At 36.7% G+C, this 20995-nt stretch overlaps 1 protein-coding gene across 2 annotated transcripts; it reads left to right on the top strand.

Moving 5' to 3' along the window:
- The first annotated feature begins 928 nt into the window (after positions 1-928).
- Positions 929-9553, top strand: C6H21orf91 (chromosome 6 C21orf91 homolog). 2 transcript variants are annotated; one of them, XM_032220045.1, is made up of 5 exons: positions 929-1082; positions 3048-3178; positions 5630-6160; positions 7030-7092; positions 8896-9553. In XM_032220045.1, the coding sequence occupies exons 2-5, from the start codon at positions 3055-3057 to the stop codon at positions 9054-9056; spliced, it is 879 nt and encodes a 292-aa protein (XP_032075936.1). In that variant the 5' UTR covers positions 929-1082; positions 3048-3054; the 3' UTR covers positions 9057-9553. The 2 variants fall into 2 exon arrangements, with proteins under 2 accessions (XP_032075936.1, XP_032075937.1); XM_032220046.1 differs by lacking the exon at positions 929-1082 and adding an exon at positions 1098-1215.
- Positions 9554-20995: the final 11442 nt, after the last annotated feature.

The following is a 20995-nucleotide window of genomic DNA, read 5'->3' as shown; positions in this document are numbered from 1 at the left end:
ACTATAGTTCCTATAGTTAGTAGGAACTAACTGTAACAGGGTTAAAGATGCAGGTCTTTTATTTGAAAACATCTACACATTATTACTTTTAAATTAGAATTATAAATTAAAGATATATAACTTTATTACAGTCATTAACCAGCACAAAGAAATTGATATCTAAAATATCCAAAATTAACAATAGTTAAGATGTTTAGGAAAAGTAAATGCATACAAAAATTGTGGTTAAAAATAATTTTAAATAAAAGTTAGCTAAAGGGCTACACATTCAATAAGAAGAGGTTAAAATTAGCAATCTGGAAGATAAAAATCTTGAAATTCCAATATAAAATACAATACAAATAGATATACATACATACACACAGGGACACATATACGTACGCATATATTCATGTGTATGTATTGCAATGAATAAAGCAGTAAATAAAGCAATGAAGTATAAATGAACAAGTAAGTCTCTTTACTAAAATTTATCGTAAGAGTTTTGAGGGGGAAAATACGCTTAACCATAAAAACATGAAAAATCTTGAAGTTCCCAATCATCCTTTATTATCTTCTAGTATCGTACCCCAAATTTCATTCTGAAAACTTGGGGGGGGGGGACGACTTCTCAACAGGAAATGCGTAACTCTATCTGGAGTATATCTATAGCTTGCAGCACTGGTTGCTACTTGTCTGGGACTGAGGGTCGTGTTTTTCTTACACCGTGGGGAGGGGGGGAGAATTATAATTTTACGGTGCTGCCGAATCAGAGTGACAGCAAAGTAAATGTTACTGCACACAAATCCCATTCGCTAGAGGGAAACAAGAAAAGAAAGGAGAAGGTGGAAAGGCTGGTTGGGGAGGAGGGAAAGTTTTCTCACTCTCCTAGATTTTCACCCCTCCCTGACCAAAAATGGTATAGTCCGGAAGCAGGCAAAGTCGGGGTTTCCCCCACGCTGGGAGGCCAGGCTTAAGCTTAGGTTTGCTGCCGCCGCCTCCTCCCACTGTTTTCGCTGTTGCTGTTTCTCCGACAGCCATTTCGCGAGCGCCTGTCGTGAGCACCGAGAACTCGGGAAGGCGGCGGGTCCCGTGTGGCCAGGGTGAGGAGGAGTGCCAAGGGGTGCCATGCTTGCGAGTGGCAGGGCTGGGAGCGCTAAGGGTTTCACTAGGGTCAAGTCAAAGTGAAGCTGGAGCTTGCCTAGAGTGGCGCGATTTACTCTTAAAAGGGGAACGGTAAGGCAGGAGCCCTCGAGCACGTTATTTCCGCCCAAGGAGGAAATATTTGGGTTCTTTTCCAAGCGGCTTTGTGTAAGGCTGGAAGGACTCGTGCTAATTTCAGGGCAGCCATTGGATGGCTTGGGGGCGGATGAATTGCAACTGCGTGGTTTAGCGCTCCTCTCCCCTTCTCAATTTTTACCTTCCCCCCCCCCCCCGACATGCAGCTCATCACCTCTTTCCCATTCTCAACCCAGCCTTCCACTCTCTAGATGAGTTGGGACTCTTCTTCTATCACTTCTAGAAACCCCCTGGTAATCTACCTCCAGTGCTGAAAAGGCTTGCTTCTTTGGAGGTTGGGATATTGGGTCCATCAGCTGAAGGGGTCTAAGGAGAGGCATGGAAGTAAATATTGTCAGGATTAAATGTGCCTAACGAAATGATAAAAACATCTTTTGTACAGATGCCATCCTTGGAACAATGAGATACAAACCAATGGAACACATATATGCAAGAGCCAGAATGTATGAGAGCAAAAATAGCCTCTTTACCTGTACCAAGTACATTTCCCTGGCCCCAAATTAGCTCTGAGTTTTCCAAGACGTGAGAAAGTTTTCCTGTTTTCCAGCTACATTGGGGTTTTTTTTGTAAAAATGGCAACATGCAAAATGCCACTCCTTGGTATAGCTCTTGTTCTCATTAAGGTGAATAAAAATGTTTGGATATAGGTTTTCCCTAGCAATAGAGAAATAATTATACTGGAGATGTAGAAGTGTACACAACTGCTATCTTCTTTACTGAAGCCTTGGCCAAGCCTTTATCTTATCTTAATACCCTTTCAGCAAAGAGAAAATGGCCTAGTTTCAGTTTTGGGGGAAAAGGAAAACCTGAGAAACATTCCCACATGTCCCAATGAGAAATGCTGTTTAGAAAACAATTCTGAAATTAACTTTGTGTGCTCATTTTGTGTTTTTCTAAGCCCAGTCAATGAAATGAAAGGCAATTGATTTGATATATTGACTATTGTTACTTATTCTATTAATGAAGTATATAAACAAGGTTGAATATAAAATATAATTTCGTTGTGCTTATTTAGCAGATATAATGGGATGATTTGTGCTCACAGCATATAGACTAAATTCTACACTCTGCTGGAGTAAAATTCACAAGCTCAAAATGACTAAAAAGATACCTTAGAGCTGCCAAAATTACTCCCTGCATTTATTTATGTGATAAATTGTGTAATATTGTTCTGCCAAAGGCTGTTCTGAGATAGTAAAGTCATTACTGAACTAGCACAAAGATTTAAACACTTATTAAAATGAGAAATTATTGAAGGGACACAGATTTTTTTCTATGTTTCATTAATGATTTACATATTTAAGATATTCTGTAGGCTGATCATCTTATATACCAGGGGTGTCAAACTGGCAGATCACAAGCTGGATGCATCACACACAGGCAACGCTCACTCCAGCTCTGCAAAAGGGAAAAATGTCACAAAACTTTATGTGATGCGACGAGTTGACACGTGCTATATACCATAAATCTGTGTGACTTACAGTGTTTGTGTATGAAACAATTTTTAAAAATCCAAAAACCAGCTCCCAGTAGCTTACAACAATAAACAATGATCACTAGGTTTCAGCCAGATCTTATCTCAATGTAGCAAATGTATTCAATTTTGAATCAATTGGAAAATAAAATTTTCTAAGTTTACTAAACTGTATTTGAATTAAAACAGAGTTTTTCCAGGTTTTTCTGTCAAACCTTGTGTGGGATGTTAAATATATGATTCTTCCATATTGTGAGTAACAGTAACAATATATTATTAAACTTTTTTCTTTTAGGGGCATTATGACTGAAGAGCAATTTGTTAACATTGATTTAAATGATGATAATGTTTGCAGCATATGCAAATTAGGAACAGAAAGAGAGACACTTTCCTTCTGCCACATTTGTTTCGAGCTAAGCATTGAAGGTAAGTGTAATCTAATTTCAGACACCTGGGGAGGGGGGGAATCTAACTTTAACAAACAAAATCTTTCAATTTCCAGATTAGTGATGATAGTAGCTTAATAAATGTATTCCTGTTTTGCTAACATCGTTCTTTTCTTTGGAGGGATCCCCGAGTAGGAAGATGAGTTTGTTTGCATTCAGAACTTTGATTTTTCAGAGTTATAAATCACTTAGTAATCCTCTGTGTAAAAAGGCTCCAATTCATCTATTTATCAATGTTTCTACAAATAAAAATTAAAAAATCACAAAAATGTAACTCATTTATAATAGATTTTCATTAGGATTGTGTGAATTTATAAATATAAACTTACCTTTGAAGCCAGTTTGATTTAATAGTTAAGGCACTGGTCTAGAAGTGAGAAACTTACGTTCTAATCCTGCATTACCTATGGACCTAGTTGGGTAACTTTGGACGAGTCATTCACTCTTAGTTGTAGGAAGAAAGTAATGACGAACCAATCCGAAAACTTTTGCCAAGTAAATTGCAGGACCTATCTGTATATTTACCAGGAATCAGAATGGATTCAAAGACATGGGAGGAGGAACCTAACATTTTCCCATATATAGTTACTTCTGTAATTTTCCCATATTTTCTGTAATTTTCTAATTTGATAACATTGCTTTATCAGTTAGTCAACAATTTCCCCTTAAAATTTAAATATATTTACAATTTTATAAATGCTTACTTTTCTATATCCTAAGTTATGGTTCCTTAGTTTTCTCCATGAAATAATGCTTCTTGTGTTTTTATGAAGAATTTGCAGGTTTGGAAAAACAGCTACCAATTGTCTTGCAGAAGTGAATAAAAGAGACATTATTTTTATTAATCATCTGGGAGATTAAAATAATGAGACTTTATTCAGAAAACCAGTAACAATTTCAAGCATCATAAGAATTTTGTGACAAATTGTGCTTTGAAAGTAATAAGTTCACTAGAAGAATCCCATACTTTTGTTTTGCTAAACAGGTTGCATGTCACTTCCATTTGTTATCTATGAATAGAGATAATTTTAAGTTTCTGCTTTTTCAAGATTCATAAATTAAAGTATCCCAAGTTTACTATATTACTCACATAAAATAAAGATAAGTAACCACGCAGATACTGTGACTAAGTTACTATGCCAACACTAATATCAGTGCTAAGATAGGTTAATCACAGTACTAAGAAGATACTTACAGAATCCTGTAAGACTGAATAATTGGCGCTCTCTCTCTCTTCAATATTTGTAAAGAATTCATTGAGATTCAGTGAGTGACAGTATTAGATGCTCTTCATAATATATGTATGTATATAAAGTCATTACTTTATATCCAAATGTACTTAGAATGGTGTTAGTGAATAAATACGCTACTACTCCCTTACACGCTTATGTAAACATTGTACAAAATTATTATTGGACATTGGTGTTACCAAACTGTAGATTATTTCTTGAGCTGATGTTTGGATTATATTCACATTCAAACTTAGTCAGGGTAACTCATTTGGTAACTCTTGGTCAAACACCCACTTTGTGGGTTTCAATTCAGCCTTCAATTCTCTGGGTTGCTGTAACACTTGTTGGGGGTTTACATTAAGGAAATCCCCATTTAGGTCATTTTTTGCTCTCAAAGAGGTAAGATATAAAACAAATATGAAGTTGAAAAACTATAGTTCTATTATTCGCAAAGCATCCTGGCCACCACAAGATAAAAGATGTAACTCCAATATCCAATGAAAAAAATCTGCATATTCTTTCAAATGAAAAGAATGTTGAAATCTAGTTCTAGTACAGGTAGTCCTCAACTTACCACAGTTCATTTAGTGACCATTTAAAGTTAAAATGGCACTGGAAAAAATTGATTTATGACCATTTTTCATACGACCGTTGTAGCATCCCCATGGTCATGTGATCAAAATTCAGATGTTTAGCAACTGACTCATTCATGACGGTTGCATTTTTTGCCTCCCAAAACCCCACCTCCTTCATCAAAATGGCCGTGCATAGCCTTTAGGAGGCTTTCAGAGTGCTCCTGGGGGGTGGGGACGGCAGAAATGAGCAAAATATGGCCTGTTTTTTGCTCAGTTTTACCCCACCCCACCCCCAGGAGCACTCTATAGGCCTCCTAAAAGCTATGCATGCCCCCCCTTTTTTTTGACAAAAAACAGGCCTGTTTTTGTGAAAACTGGGTCATTTTTTGCTCCCTCCCCCAGCACTTTACAAGCCTCCTAAAATGCATGTCTTTTTTTGGGGGGGGGGGAAATGGGGCCATTTTTGGGAGGTCTACAGAGTGCACAAATGTTTTTTAATTTACATCTTCAAAATCTTGGTGTCTCTTATATTCTGAAAAATATGGTATATATATTATTTTCAGCCTATAATTTAGTATTATTCATGGAATTATACTACTTATTTCTTTTTCCCCCCTTTCTTAGGAATACCAAAGTTTGATCTTCTGCATACAAGATCATTAAGGGGACATAGAGACTGCTTTGAGAAATTCCACTTAATAGCAAACCAGAGTTGCCCACAATCAAAATTGTCCAAAAGTACATATGCAGAAGTGAAAAACATTTTGAGCAAAAAAATTAACTGGATTATACAGTATGCACAGAACAAAGATAGGGATTTGGATTCAGGAGGTTCGAAACCAACACAGCATCGGATTTTTAGTTTTAGACATCAAAGAGAGAGAAAGTTACTTCCACAGTTTGATTCCCAAGTCCCTAAATATTCTGCAAAATGGATCAATGAAAGCTCTGGGAGTATTACAAACTGTTCACAGAGTATTCTAGAATCAAGAGAATCCAGTGATTTTAGATTTGACATGTTGCAACAAAGAAGTGCACAATTTTGTTGTAATAATTCATTATGGTCTAGTCATAATCAGTTATCGGAATTGGGAAAAACCAAAAAAGATCCAGATTCTTCTGTACGAAGATTTCCACAATACAGCAGAGAGCAGTGTAAGTGCAAGAAGTAATTTATAAACCCATTTGTATATATAAACTTTGTAGCACTTGGAAAATAAAAATACTAACTTATTATTATTGAAAGAAGTAAATTTTCGGTTGCATACAATCCAGTGATACAGTGTCAACTAGTCCTAGCCTAAAGAAATATGATTTTTAAATTGTGAACACATACTAAATAATATGTTCTCTTTTAATAAAAAAAAATAGAGTTCATACTAATTTAAGTCTAGTAAATAAATCTATTAAATTTATGGAACTGTATTTTGTGCTTTGTTAATGTGATCTACACTTACCTTCAACAACATAAGCTCCATTAAAGGAGCTCTATTTTGTTTTGATTAAACATGTATATTTGCAATGATTAAATATACTAGTCCATATATCTACTTCAAGAATATAATGTAAGGCTACTTATAGCAATCCTGGATCAGCTAGGAAGGACTTTAAATTGATGGATTCATCTGGAACCTTCATAAGCAGCCCTACAAGTTTGTTAGAATCAGGGCAAATCTGCTACATGATAATAGTTACTATTTCAAAGTATAAAAATTATTTGGATAAAAGTTGGATGCATCGTTTTAAAGAGAATGATTGAAAAATTGCAAAAGCAGCTTTTCTCCACTTATATATTGCATTGTATTTTAAAAGAGATATTAGTGCTTTTAGTTATTTGATTTATAATTGCAAGAAAGAGAAAAGAATCCCAACACTGACTTAATATAAAGAAATGTATTGATCACTATGTATACATCACTAATATACAAGTAAAAACTATTGGTATTTAATATTTCTGTATGAAAGCATTGTTTTCCATTTATACACACTCATTAACAATTTACTTTGTCTTTACTTCATACCAGTGAATATGATGCCTCTGAGAGAAGTTGAGCAGCTGAATGGGAAACTACTCAAACAAGTCCATGGTGAGATACATTTTAATATTTGCTGATTAATACATTTTTATAAGCCTGTATTTTCCCACTTTATGTCCCTAAAAAGATTTATGCTATGTATGCGCGTGTATATGTACATACACATGCATGCATGCATATTAAATTAAATCTGTAAATCTGTATCTGTCATTGAAAGCAAATCAAAAACAGTTTCAACTATTTTTTAATAAATGTACTGTATTTTTCAGAGTATAAGATGCACCTTTTTACTTCAAAAAAGTGGGTAAAAATCTGGGTGCGTCTCATACTCCGAATGTAGCCGCCTGGGTCCTCTGGAAAAGGGGCAGGTGAAGCGGGCGCTGTAGAAATTGTGATAGCTGGGAAGGAGAGACATTTCGCTTTTGGGGCTCCCCCTTGGCTTCCGGGAGGGCTCAGGCAGTGGCAGTAGCGCCTCACATTGCTGGGGAGTGAAGTCATTGTGGCCATTGTCTCCCCTGAGCTGCCCGCCAAATATCTGAGGCACCTTTCACTTGCAGGAGGAGGAGGGCAAGGGCAGAGTATACCAAAGACTTTGAGTAACTGGGAAAGAAAGCCGAGCTTGGAACCTGCTGAAAACTGCCTCCCGAAAAGCACGCCTTTCCCAGTTACTCAGAGGCTTTGATTTAAGGAGATGCTGCTTTAAGCCACCCTCCTCCTGCAAACGAAAGGTACCTCAGAGATGGTAGATTTCTCAGAACGCTAGATTGGGGAGTTAAAAACCTGAAATGAGGTACAATGAAGCTTGATTCAAAGGCTTTGGTCTGGAGAGATTGGGCGGGGAGGGCAGGGGGAGGAAGGGAAGAGGAACAATCTCTCTAGGAAGACTTTTATCAGAACACTAGACTAGGAAGTTAAAAACCTGGAATGGGGTACAATCAAGCTTGATTCAAAGACTTTGGCTCCTGAGATCACTGTGTTGCCACCCAAAACGCTGGTACTGCAATCTCTGTAGCACCCGCTTTACCTGCCCCTTCTCGGGCGGTTCCAGGCAGCAGAGATGGCGGTAATAGCATTTTCGGGTGGCAAACCTTTCCTGAGAAAAGTCTTTGGTTCTTTTCCCTTGCTCCATACCCCACACCACCCCAATCTCTCCAGATCTGTCACGCAGGGCTTATTGCTACTGCTACTATTGAGCCTAGCTACTGTATCTCTTTGCCGACAGATCCCGGTGGATTTGGGGTGTGTGTGTGTGTGACAAGGCAGCCTCGTTTCCTTTATGCTTCCCTTTTGCCGCTCAAGGAACCATTAATCCAAATGGAAGGGATCCCCATCCCTCCTCACCAAGGGCTGTTCCCAGCCAAGCATAGCAGCAGCCATTCAGCCATACCTGCATGTCTTTCTCCCCTAGCTGAAGAGAAGAAGCGAGCCCCCCCCCCCCAACCAGCTGCCAGGAGCATTCTATAAGCCACCTAAAGGCTATCCATGCCCTTTTTTTTTTTTTTTTTACAAAAAAGAGGCCCATTTTTGTGAAAAAAGGGCCGTTTTTGCTCATTTTTGTCCCACCCCCCCAAGAGCACTCTACAAGCTTCCTAAAGGGTATTCATGCCTGTTTTTTAAGAAAAATGGGCCGTTTTTGGGAAGTTTGCAGACTGCAAAAACTTTTTTTTAGTTTGCAGACTACAAAAACTTTTTTATATAGTTATTATCAAAACCTTGCTGCGTCTTACATTCTAGTGCGTCTTACACTCCGAAAAATATGGTATCTATCTCATAAATTAAAGTACATTGTTGCAACTCTTAATTAGTATAACTATTTGATGTTATAGGCTAACATGCCATCATTATTGATTTCAGATGTGTTTGAAGAGTTAACGAAACAAGTACAAGAAAAAGACTCCTTGGCTTCTGAGCTTAATGTCCGTCATATTGCTATTGAACAACTGTTAAAGAACTGTTCAAAACTGCCATGTTTACAGATGGGACGGGCAGCCATGAAATCCAATGTATCCATATAGCCATGGCAAACTTGCATTTTCCACTTTTGCTTCTCTGTGAGTTAGACTTTGGGGAAAAACTTGCACATTTGAGCAGTATTTTGGGGGAAAAATAAGCTTGTGGGTACACAAGGTAGCTATATGTATTTGCATTTTTAAAGACAAAAATAAAGATTGATAGCATTTTCATTTTATATAATCATTTCCAGTATTAGTTGAACTGTGTGAATCCGTTGCTTCATGGTACAATGGGACACCAAGTCTTAAAAACATGGTTGTTTAAGAGCCTCCCACATTGGTTATGTGCATGCATACACATTGTCCAAACATCATGATATGATTACCATCTCTATACTTTGAGTAGTATATTTGAGTGAATACAAAAAATCCCTCTAAATTTTTTTTCCACCCTAATAAATATTTTCCTTTGTCACCGATTACCAATATTTCAGCTTAATTTAACTAATACTTCTAACCATATGTAAATAACCTGGGATAACAGGTGAAATATAGTTTTAAGTATTAAGAAATAATGGAACCACCAGTATTCATCTCAATTTTTTTTATTTATTGCAAGCAATATTTTATTACTGAATTTTATAAAAAAAAGAAAACTATTTTAGGTACTTTTCCACATCTTTTTTATAAGAGTTTTGATTATAAATAGCATTTTACCTGGTGTAATAGGTGTTTACTCTTTTTTCAGGTCAATGTAAATTATTTTTCATGATGGAAGTTGTTTTAAAAAAAGCTTGTTCCCAAAGACATGATCTCAGCAGTTGTATAATATTACCTTTAATTTTAAGAGTGTATAATTATATCAAGCATCACAAATTTAAGCCAAGAATCTACTTTTGGAATGATGGTTCAGGCTTTGTTAATATAAGCAGAGCTCAACTTCAGTTTTATATGTGAATTTCTATTGTTTATAAAAATAAATGGCTTTAAAAACATAATGCCTCAAATTAGTTGTTTATATTATTTTATGTCACTTGTGAACTTTATAGAAACTATGAAACTGTTAAATGCTAAATTAGGTTATGGTTCAAACGCCCTGCAAAAGAAATGCTTCGTCTCTAAAATACAAAAACACTTGCCACCCATGGAACAAAAGTTGAATAGGCTGAAAGTTGCCAGGAGAATCTCATTCTGGTAAATACATTTTTTGTAAATAGGCAACATGATTTGTGTGTATTTGTGTGTGTGTTTTCAGATCTCAACTTTAAACATTTTTTCCAAGAGTTGGGACTACACATAGCCTTGGTTCTCTATTTAATTTAAATAATTAAATAATTAAATTGAGCTTGCATTTCAGAAATGATAGTCTGTCCATTGATCCTACAGGCTGTCCTTGACTGCCATCTGTTTAATAATGTGGTTTCCAAATTATGGCCTCAGAAAAAGTGACTTATGACTTTATACATACATCATGAGAATGAAGAAGACTTTAAAGTGTGTAACAAAGTAGCAACAATAGTGCATTGGAATATCTGCAAGAAATACTACATACTGTATCTCTCAAATTTGTCACCCATTCACCACAAGTGTATTATAATTTATAGTTAACTGCCTGCAAACAAGAACTGATGGGATCACAAAATAGATCAAGTGCTCTGAGTCTTTAACATTCAAAAAGACAATCAACTTTCATATACTACTCCAGACATAACAATTGTTGATAGTGGACATTCCAGTATCTTGAGATAGCAAAATAGAAAAGTAAGCTGGGGGGAAATTAAAATACGAAGACCTGAAAATAAAAGTAGAGCTACTCTGGCAAAATAAAGCAAAGATAGTCTCAATAGTAATAGGCACCTTTGGTGCAATCCCAAAACATCTGGAGCATCACTTCATCAATAACAATCATTAATTGCAAAAGGCAGCTTAGCAGTTTACATATTGTGACTACCATCAAACATCTGCTTATCCAAGGAATTTGGGAAGGACTTGGTATGTAGATAAAAATCAACATTTGGCTAACTGTAACAAAACAATTTGAGAGTCAATTTGAGTAGTGGCTCAAGGCACCAGATTAGAAACTGGAGACTAAAACAACTGGGTGGCTTTGAATCGGTCACTCTTGCCAGCCCTAAGGAGGTAATAACCAGTTCCAAAATCTTGTCAAGTAAACTGCAGACTTCTCCAAGGAGTTGCCAGAAGTCAAGATTGATTTGAAGGCAGCAAAGAGAACCATTTGTTTGAAGTGGTGTAGGATTTCTGCCTACGCAGGAGGTTGGACTAGAAGACCTCTAAGGTCCTTTCCAACTCTGTTATTCTATTCTAAATTAATTAACTACCGGTAACTTGTATGTTGTCTAGCTTTCAATGCCTAAGTAGGGCTCCTTTCCTTTTCTGCCCAGTTACTTTTTGCCTCATCTAATTTTACTTTTCCCTTTCTTCTTTTCCCAAGTCACTTACCCAACCTGCATTCTACTGCTACTAAAAAGAGGGATGAGTATGAGTTTGAGAAAGTGATTTCTATGTAGGAGAGTCATTGGCTGTTATATTCATATAGACATTTTATAAATAGCTGTGGTTTTCATCAAAGTAACAAAACTAATACTGTATTATAGCCATGGCACATGTTTTTCCCCTTTCATACATGTATGTAGATATTAAAGGGGCAGAGCTTACACTCTGAAGTTGGTTTTATCAGTTTGATCTTCCTTTCCCATGAATGGCTGAAATAAGATGTTACCATTACATTTAAAGACTTCATTTACTTGTTATTTAACAGTTACTCCGTTTCTCCTTTAGTCTAGAAAATTAAGAATTTACTCTCTGTGTATATGTACACAGACACATTGGGGTGGGTTCCTGCTGGCATTACTACCTGTTCGGCACGCAAAAAATTCAAAAATTTGAAATTTGATATTTATGTAGGCAATTTATAACTATAAATTAAAAGAAAAGGTTAAAAAATGAATTTATAGTTATTACACGTCTGTAGATAATGCTAGTATTTTCCATTTTATAGGAAAATGCAGAAGTTATTTAAAAAAATCCAAGGAAAATCATACAATACCAAATTTTTATTAAGTATGCTGTATTATGTATGCCCTCTGGTGGTAGAAGTTAATAACTGTTGAAAATGCTTCAGGTAAATTTTCATTTTGTGTAAAAAAACAGCCCTATGGTAATAAAAATAATAATAGACAAGCCATATCCAATTGGGTCATAGTTTAAGAGATAGTTGCTTACCTAAACAGAAAAAAATGATCACATAGATGGGCAAAAAAGCAGTTGAAGCAGGAACAACTTTCAACTCCCTACTGGCTACCCTAGTGGTGGGTTGCCAGTTTTTTTACTACCAGTTCGGGTCTGCTCCTGCATGCGCTTTTGTGAGTGTGCGATGATTCTGCGCATGCACAGAAGCGGGTGGGTGGAGTCTCCCACTGCCGCTACTACTCATTCGAACCGGGAGCAACCCACCTCTGGACTACCCCATTAAGTTTCATTGTGGGAAGTTGGTAGAGAGCATCAAAATTCTTCCCTCCCTGGCATTCTTTCACTATCTTCCTTTCTCCCACCCTCGTCCTCCTTTCCTTTCCTCTTCTCTTCCTCCCTCCTCCTTCCTTCCATTCCTGTCTCTTTCCGTCTCTCTCCTCTCTCCCCCTCACTTTCTTTATTCCCTCCCTTGAATTTCTGCCAGCTTCCCCATTTACTTTGCTTATGGGAAGCAAGCTAGCAGGAAGTTTCAAGTCCAAGGTCAGGTGGAGGAGCACCTGAAGGATTATACAGGGACTGAGGGTCAGGGATGGTTTGTGGGGCTGCATAAAAGGTGTCATCTGGATTGGGAAGATTATGTGGGGTTATCACATAGCAATAGCAGTTAGACTTATATACCGCTTCATAGGGCTTTCAGCCCTCTCTAAGCGGTTTACAGAGTCAGCATATTGCCCCCAACAACAATCTGGGTCCTCATTTTACCCACCTCGGAAGGATGGAAGGCTGAGTCAACCCTGAGCCAGTGAGATTTGAACAGCCGAACTGCAGAACTGCAGTCAGCTGAAGTAGCCTGCAGTGCTGCATTTAACCACTGCGCCACCTCGGCTCTTACATAATATTGAAAATGAAAATCATAAACACAGCAACAGCTAGTAGCATTAAAACAGCCACAGCTTTCCCAAATGTAATTCCCACACCCACCCAGAAGTAACGGGTACTTGCAGAGATATATAAGGTAGGTAAGCAATTTTAGTTATTTTCTCCCTGGACCTACACAAAATGATTAGTATCTTTCTACAATTAACTCTAGTACTTTTTTGTGATATAAGATGAGTTTACTAATTGCTGGAGTACGTTTTTATCAAATTTTTAAAAGACCATTTTTTCTTGCATGTGTAATTCTATATTGGCTGCAGAGCAACTCATTTAATCTGTATATAGCTTTATGGTTCAACTTCTTATGATGTCATAGACAAGGTAGCACTCCTAGTATGTGTTTCTTGCTACGCAATTCTTCTTCAGCCACCTTTGATTTTGCATTCACTCTGTGGAAGAGATTTGTGAAAATTAAAAGTTGTATATTAGTTTATGGAGCCATGGTGGCAGAGTGGTTAGTATGTAGTATTAGGCTGCAGTCTGTTCAGGGTTGAAGCCGCTGTTTTGAAATTCACCTTTCAAATAGGCAGTAAGTTGTGCCTTTCTCTTCTTAATCACCTTCAAAGACAATTATTCTTTTTAAAGTCAAGTTTAAAAAAGGCTCTTTTCAGTCACAGCTTGCTATGCCTTTTTGAAGACTCATGCCATTTTAATGATTTTTTTGTCTTAAATAACGAAGGTGGTTGCTAAGGCAAGCCAAATAAGGAAATATGGTGGGGGGGGGGGGAAAGCTAACTGACACACATAAGACTGGATTTTAGTTTATTATTGTAGTAACTTGTAACTTGATCTTCTTTGCTGTGTGTGACTAAAATTTTCTGATCCTGATTAAAAGTGAAAGCCAAGATGGTAGAACAAAGTATTAGAGATATACTTATTTGAAGGGTACATAAATAAAATCCATTAATTTGTTGACTAGCTGTGCTCCAAGGATGACAAAAAATCCTCTCAAAATACTGAGATGCAAACATGTGGAGAATGTTATCAAACTACAAAGGCAACTTCACAGGTAGCTAAAAATGCAGAGGAGTTCATTGCAGTTTTGGAAGAACCTGATATTAACTTTCACTATTATGGTTTAAATATAAACCTCTTAACACAACTGAAAGAAGAGCATTGAGAAAAAAGACAATTTGGGACTTTTAAAGATATTAACAAGGTTGAGGATTTCATGATAAAAAGAAAGGCCTATAACTCCGATAAAACTTCCAGAGAAGAAAAAGATTTTACTTTATACACACACACACACAAACACACATACACACCACTTAAGTAATTCTTAAAGTAGGTACATGTTATTGAAAATGAATTTCAGAGTACCTCTATTAAGAGAAAGTTAAATAAAATGATGTACCAGTTTAAAGGTAAACTCTCTATAAATTCTTTATAAAAGAATATTTATAAAAACATTCTTTATAAAAGAATGTTTATAAAAGAAAAAATATTTTTAAGGGTAGTTTGGAGGGAGGGATCTAAATGTATTACTGAAGTTTAAAGTTTGTATGTTAAGAAGTCAATAAAAAAGATGCACTAGAAAGTTTTGACAAAAAAAGTTTAGGACTTAAAAAAAAGAATGAAAAAAGGGTTTTTTTTTCAATGATCAAAAAATTTGAAAGAATACAATGAACTTTGTAAATAAAATTGGTGATAGTTCACAAAGATTATTAGATGCACATAGAAGTACATACCATTTCCATAGCATGAAAGATAAAGCAGGAATAGTTAAATTGATTATTTTATTCAAAGAAGAAAATAAATTTTCATTTGGATATCACTTCTGGATTTTATGCTTGTGATGAAAAAAAATTGAAACTTTGACTTTGGTTTTGTTGATCAGAAAGATTTGTTGTTATAGGAATAGCTAGTTATATATTAACATATAAAAGCAAACAGTTGAGGATGGAGTATTTTTATCTTGTACTGTGCTAAGAAGGTTGGAAGTCAATGCCTTTTTCTCCCCCCACCTTTGTATCTCACACCTCCTTTTTCCTTCTCCTTTTCCTTCTCTTAATTTCCTATTTTATTTTAAATAAAATAAATAAAATTTGAAAGAGAATTCAATACTAGACAGCGAGATATATTTTTCCATTGGGGCACAAAGAGAAAATATCTGCTACAAACTTCACATAGGTGTCAGGAAGGGCATATAGTAAACATTCAGCTTCACTGTTATACCCACCTCAATATAAGGGATTACAGGGTCATAAAAAGGGGGAGGGAATCATTTGATCCTTATTATTGAATCATACTTAACTTTTTTAATGAGATAAGCAAACACTAATTTTTTAAATTCATCTAAATATTAATGAGATAAATTGTTGGCATGAAAAAGTATTACAAGCTGCTTACAAAAAGGTTGTGAACATTACAGAACTATAGCACAGGTATGATGCTACATTGAAGATGAAGCTTCACAAATAAAAACTTTCACTCCAGAGTGCCAACTTAGTTAGTTTTCAAACTGTCATCTGCTAGATGCCATAAGTAAAAAGACTCAAGGGTTTTTTTTTTTATCTTAAAAGGGTTATAAGTAGAATCTTATCTAACTGAATTTAATGAGTACTTTAGTCAATAACTTTTTCTGCAAAATAAAATTTAATTCTTTTCATTATTTTTTTTTGCTGAAGCATTTATTTATACATTAAAAGTTATTAACAAATATGTAAATGTCCTAATGTGTACATAAGTTCATTCTAAATCATTAGAAATGGAGAAGAAATGTATAATGAAACAAAATGTTTATAACTAATAGAAGAAAATGATATGATGCTTTACTTTCTGCTTACTGTTATTTCTTCATATTTTGGGCTGGAGCAACAAAACAATGTTTAAATCTCATAGCATTACTTGAACAATCAGAGGTGGAGATATAAGCTGGGTGTCATCTGCATACTCATTGGTATCTCAATCCATGCCATAAGATGAGCTCACCCTACAGTTTAATGTAAATATTAAACACAGGGTGGGGGAAGAAAGCCTTTGGGGTGTCCAGCAAAAGCTCTTCTTTTTCTTCCTTGTATGAAAACATAAAAGTAAAACACTGAGAGCCCAGGAATGTAGGTGGGTAGTATGTTTGTGTGTAGGGAAGAACAGAAAGGGATTTGCAGCTGAGAGTGGAATAAGTCAACTGAATAGACAACTGATAGTAAAAAAGAAACAGGAAGGATTTCACAAAGATAACAACAGACAAGCTGAAAGAGAAACAGAGTCCAGCAGTTTCATCACTCAGTAGTAACAAGGAGCAGCATCTGGAAAAACACCTTCCTTTTCTCACCCCAGCAAAGACTGAGAAATTGCCAAAGCAATTTAAAAGAACAGCAGACAGCACCAGAAAGCAACTTGAAGATGACTAAGCTCTTTGGTGTAAGCTCAAGCAACAAAAGAATAGACTAATAAGATGTAGACACCAGGGATGTGCAGTCAGGGGAGGCAGAGCCTCACCACTGTCATCATGAAAAAAAAAAAAAATGTAAAAGAAAAAAGGCAAGAGCTGAGGGTCAGGCTGAGCTAGTTGCTGCCAGAGTCACCGTGGATGACTCTGCTTAACTGTTTAAAAAAGCCTCTAAAAAGCACCCTCTACAGGAGGCGGCAGGAGAAAGATGTGCCTCATCTAGTCTGACTTTAGGCATTTTATGATCACTCGAGCAGAATTAAGCAACTGTTAAAAGCCGAAAAATTCCTGACGTAGGTGAGGCACGTCATTCTTCTGCCTCCTCCTGTAGAGGGTGCTTTTTTAAAGGCTTTTTAAAACAGTTAAGCAGAGTCATCCACGGTGACTCTGGCAGCAACTAGCTCAGCCTGACCACAGCTCTTGCCTTTTTCCTTTTACATTTTTTTTCTTTTCATGACGACAGGCAAGAGCAGAGTTGAAATTCTCTCTGAAACAGCTGGAAAAGGTACGTGTGGGTCGGAGGGAGGGGGAGGAATTCAAACTTCATCCTCAAGTGTAGATCCCGCCCCAAGTGTAGTTTGATTGCAGGCAGAGCCACGTTGCCTTTTCTCTCTCTCTCTCTCACACACACACAAACACACAGAGCTGGATAAAACTATATAAGCCCAGCTTCACTGATTACAAGTTTGAAAAGACAACATGGCTCTGCCTGCAATCAAAGGCTTGGATCGGCTCCCCTCCGGCTTCTCTGCCTCTTCTCTCACCCCAGCCTGCAAGCAGGTGGTGAGTGGGTGGGCGGGCTTTATTGCGTTTCAGGCATTTCCCACCCAGACAGCAGGCTGCATTTGCAATGGGGGGGTATGGCAGAGGAACTGCTTTCAAGCCATTGGAAAATATATCCAATCCAACTTCTGTGTTTGTTTGTTTGAGTGTGAGTGAGAGAGGGAAGGGGGCACACTTCTCTGTGTGCATGTGTCTGTTTGGAGAGGGGGGAGGGAGGAAGGAGGGGGAGGGAGAAGAAAAAGACTGAAGGAAACTTTTTCATAAAGGAGAAAAAACAAATGCTGTCGCTTTTAATTGGAACTGCCTGGCTGTGGAATTCTGGGAGTAGAAGTCCACAAGTCTAAAAAAATTTGAAACCCACCACTGTGTCATGCCTCATCAGCCATAAACCTCACTGCACGTCACTGGTAGACACAGATGTTGTTATAGGTATACAGGTAATTCTCATTTGTTGACTACGATTTGTATGGACATCAATTATTAAGCAAAGAACTCTCTAAGTGGGAAATGATATGACTGAGACTGTTTTCTCCACTCCCCCACCCTTTGGAATGCTAATCTAGGTACTGGGATAATTAGCAAGAAGGGAAAAATGTAGTTTTATACACTGGACAGGAATTATAAGAGTAAGCAGGCACACAATGGGAAATAACACCAACGGTTTGTGTACTGTGCTCAGGACCACCAATGTCAGCATATTTTGTTGTGTAATCCCCTTTGTCTATGTGTCTGCTCGCTCTCTGGTAATCCCTTTCCAATAAATGTAAGTACAAACATTAATCTTTCTTGTTAATTATCCCAATATCAAAAGTGAATATTCCACCGACTGGATAAGTAAAAGGATCTTAAGAATTGCCCACATGTCACACTTTCTCGTGAGTTGCATTCCAGTGACCATCTCACCATTGAACTCACCTGGCTGTTGAGCAGTAGATCCCTCTGGCCTTTTAACAGTGTTATAGGGCAATTCTTAATAAATTTCCTGTAAAAGGTTTCTCTCGTCTCTCTTGTTCTTTGCTGTTCATCCTGCAAATTCTAAATTAAATGTCTATGCATAAATTAGGGGCAGGAGAGCATTAACAAAATAAGGTTCATTATTTTAGAACAAATACTGATTAGGAATATTATCTTTAGACTTCCTTGAATAGTAATATTGTGAAAATGAATGACATATATTTCAACTGACAGTATTGTTTTCTTCTGTAACTCTCCCTCACCAAACACTACAATTGAACTCATTTATTTTTTCAGCAGTCATGCTGAAGGATGGCAGTGTAAACGAATGAGCCCTCAATACATTGTACTGTACAGTAGTATCAAAATACTACATATCTGCAATACATTCTTTTCAATTGTGGTTCCCCAATCCATGCAGATTACATTCCATGAGACGGCTTTAAAAATTCATCAAAGTAAAGGAAAGCATTTTGTTTAGATGTTCAAATGACTAATTCTGAGTGTTTTCATTTCAATTTTTTTTGCTTTGTCTAGAAAAAATTATAAATAAAGCAATTCATACTTCTCTGTAGAAAACTCAATTTACAGTAGTTTTACATGGATGTAAATTTATTACCCGGAGGAGGGTCTTCTCTGTGGCTGCTCCGGCCCCTTGGAACGATCTCCCTGTGGAGATTCGGACCCTCACCACCCTTCAGGCTTTCCGTAAAGCCGTCAAGACCTGGCTGTTTCAGCAGGCCTGGGGCTGCTGAGTCCCATCCCCTACTTGAATGGGTATGCGTGTTGAGACCTTTTAGACTGTTTTGTACTGTTGTTTGTTTTTGTTGTGGTTTTTCTTTTTGTATTGCCCCCCCCCCCCATCCCTTGGTTTTGTTAGCCGCCCTGAGTCCCTCGGGAATAGGGCAGCATACAAGTCGAATAAAACCATAAAACCATAAACCATTACACTGGCTTTTTAAAACAATTAAATCTAATTTTAAAAATAATTTGCATAAGAAATTTGGTATCAACTGATAAGAACATTTATACACAATATATGCACATTCATTTGAACCATGAATATACTGTGCCTATATACAGAGACTGAATCATATTATACTGGCTTGGTTCACATATCTAATTAAGTCACACTATAGCTTAATATTGTGAAATGAAATATTATGGTTTCTATTAATCCAATTATTGCAATCTTTCCATATTTGAACCCACTGTACAAACCATGATGCAAACCTGATGCACTAACAAGACATGTTTTCATTCCTTATTTTATGACACTTGTCTGAATTGGGTTATAATTGGGTATTTCACCTCTTCTAATTGTACTCAAAAGTGGTTGGTCATGAGTCATTCTCAAATCTTGCATAAGCCCCAGAGGTACCCATGTGACCCCTTGCCACTTCTCCTGCCTTAATCTGGGGTTTCAACGTAGAACTGTATTGCTGGGAACACAACCACCTTCAGAAGGTGACAAATCCTGCTAGGTACCCAGTAAGAGGCCTCTGTGAAGATTTTTCTTCCAGCAATTAAGTCGGTTATCCATCCCTGTGCTTCTTATTGGGGGTAACATTATGTCTTTCTTTCGCTTCCTTGGCTCTGGCCATGGCAAAATATGTGGAGGTCTAAAATTTGCATTTCTATAGCAGAAATCTTTTCTTTCATATGTGCCTAAAATATTGATATTAACTAATTAGCTATTAAATGATAAAAAAACAGTAGGTAGAAACAAATGATGGATCTAGAATCAAAATGGAAATAGAAGGGACTTGGATACAGACACTTGATAGTGAGACTATTTTGGAGGAAAAATTGGAAAGTTTTGGTGAAGCAAAATTGTTAAGGAGTAAAAGCAAGGAAAACAGAAAGGGACAGAGAAGGGTACTTTCAACACAGCTGAACATAACACTATATTGGTGAAGAATACTTTGTTGGAAAATATAAAGCTTTGATGAAGAGAAACAAGTGCGTAATTATTAAGTTTTTTTAGCAGTAGAGTATTAGAAAAGAGAGGAAATAGAATTAAGAAAAATTATTTGATAGTTTGAAGAGATTAGAAAAATAATGTAGATTTAATGAATAGAAATGCAGTAGGAAAACTAAACATCTTCTGCTACAGTATTCATCCTATGTATTTGTATTTCTTTGGGTTTGCTATTATTATGAATGTTTTGATATCTGTTGTTTAACTACTTGCCATTTTAATTGCAATTATTACTGCTGCTGCCCTCCCTGAGGGCAGTTTTTATTGCAGTAATTTGTTTGGGTCTAATTAGGTTCATGCTTGGAAATCTATTAAATCAAATAAACTGCAACTTTATGAGCCATGGTGGTGCAGTGGTTAGAATGCAGTACTGCATGTTACTTCTGCTGGTTGCTGGCTGCAGCAGTTTCACAGTTTGAGTCTCATCGGCTCAAGGTTCACTCAACCTTCCATCTTTTTGTGATCAGTAAAATGAATCAGATTGTTGGGGTCAATATGCTCCTTAAACCGCTTAGAGGGGGCTGTAAAACACAGTGAAGCAGTATATAAGTCTAAATGCTATTGTCATTTATCATACTGCAGTGTCTGTTAGTCATATGGTGTTTAAAATTGTTATGTTGTAATGGTTTCTTGGACTGAGCATATGTGGGCTCATTACTTTACACAAATAAGCCATGCTGGAGAGTGCTTTGGAATGGATTTTCCACTGAAGGTTTGACTAGGTAGTAATAAAAATTAGTTAAATTC

Source organism: Thamnophis elegans, chromosome 6 (genome assembly GCF_009769535.1).
Source record: "Thamnophis elegans isolate rThaEle1 chromosome 6, rThaEle1.pri, whole genome shotgun sequence".
Taxonomy (NCBI): Eukaryota; Metazoa; Chordata; class Lepidosauria; order Squamata; family Colubridae; genus Thamnophis; species Thamnophis elegans.
This window is presented reverse-complemented; position numbering and strand designations above follow the sequence as displayed.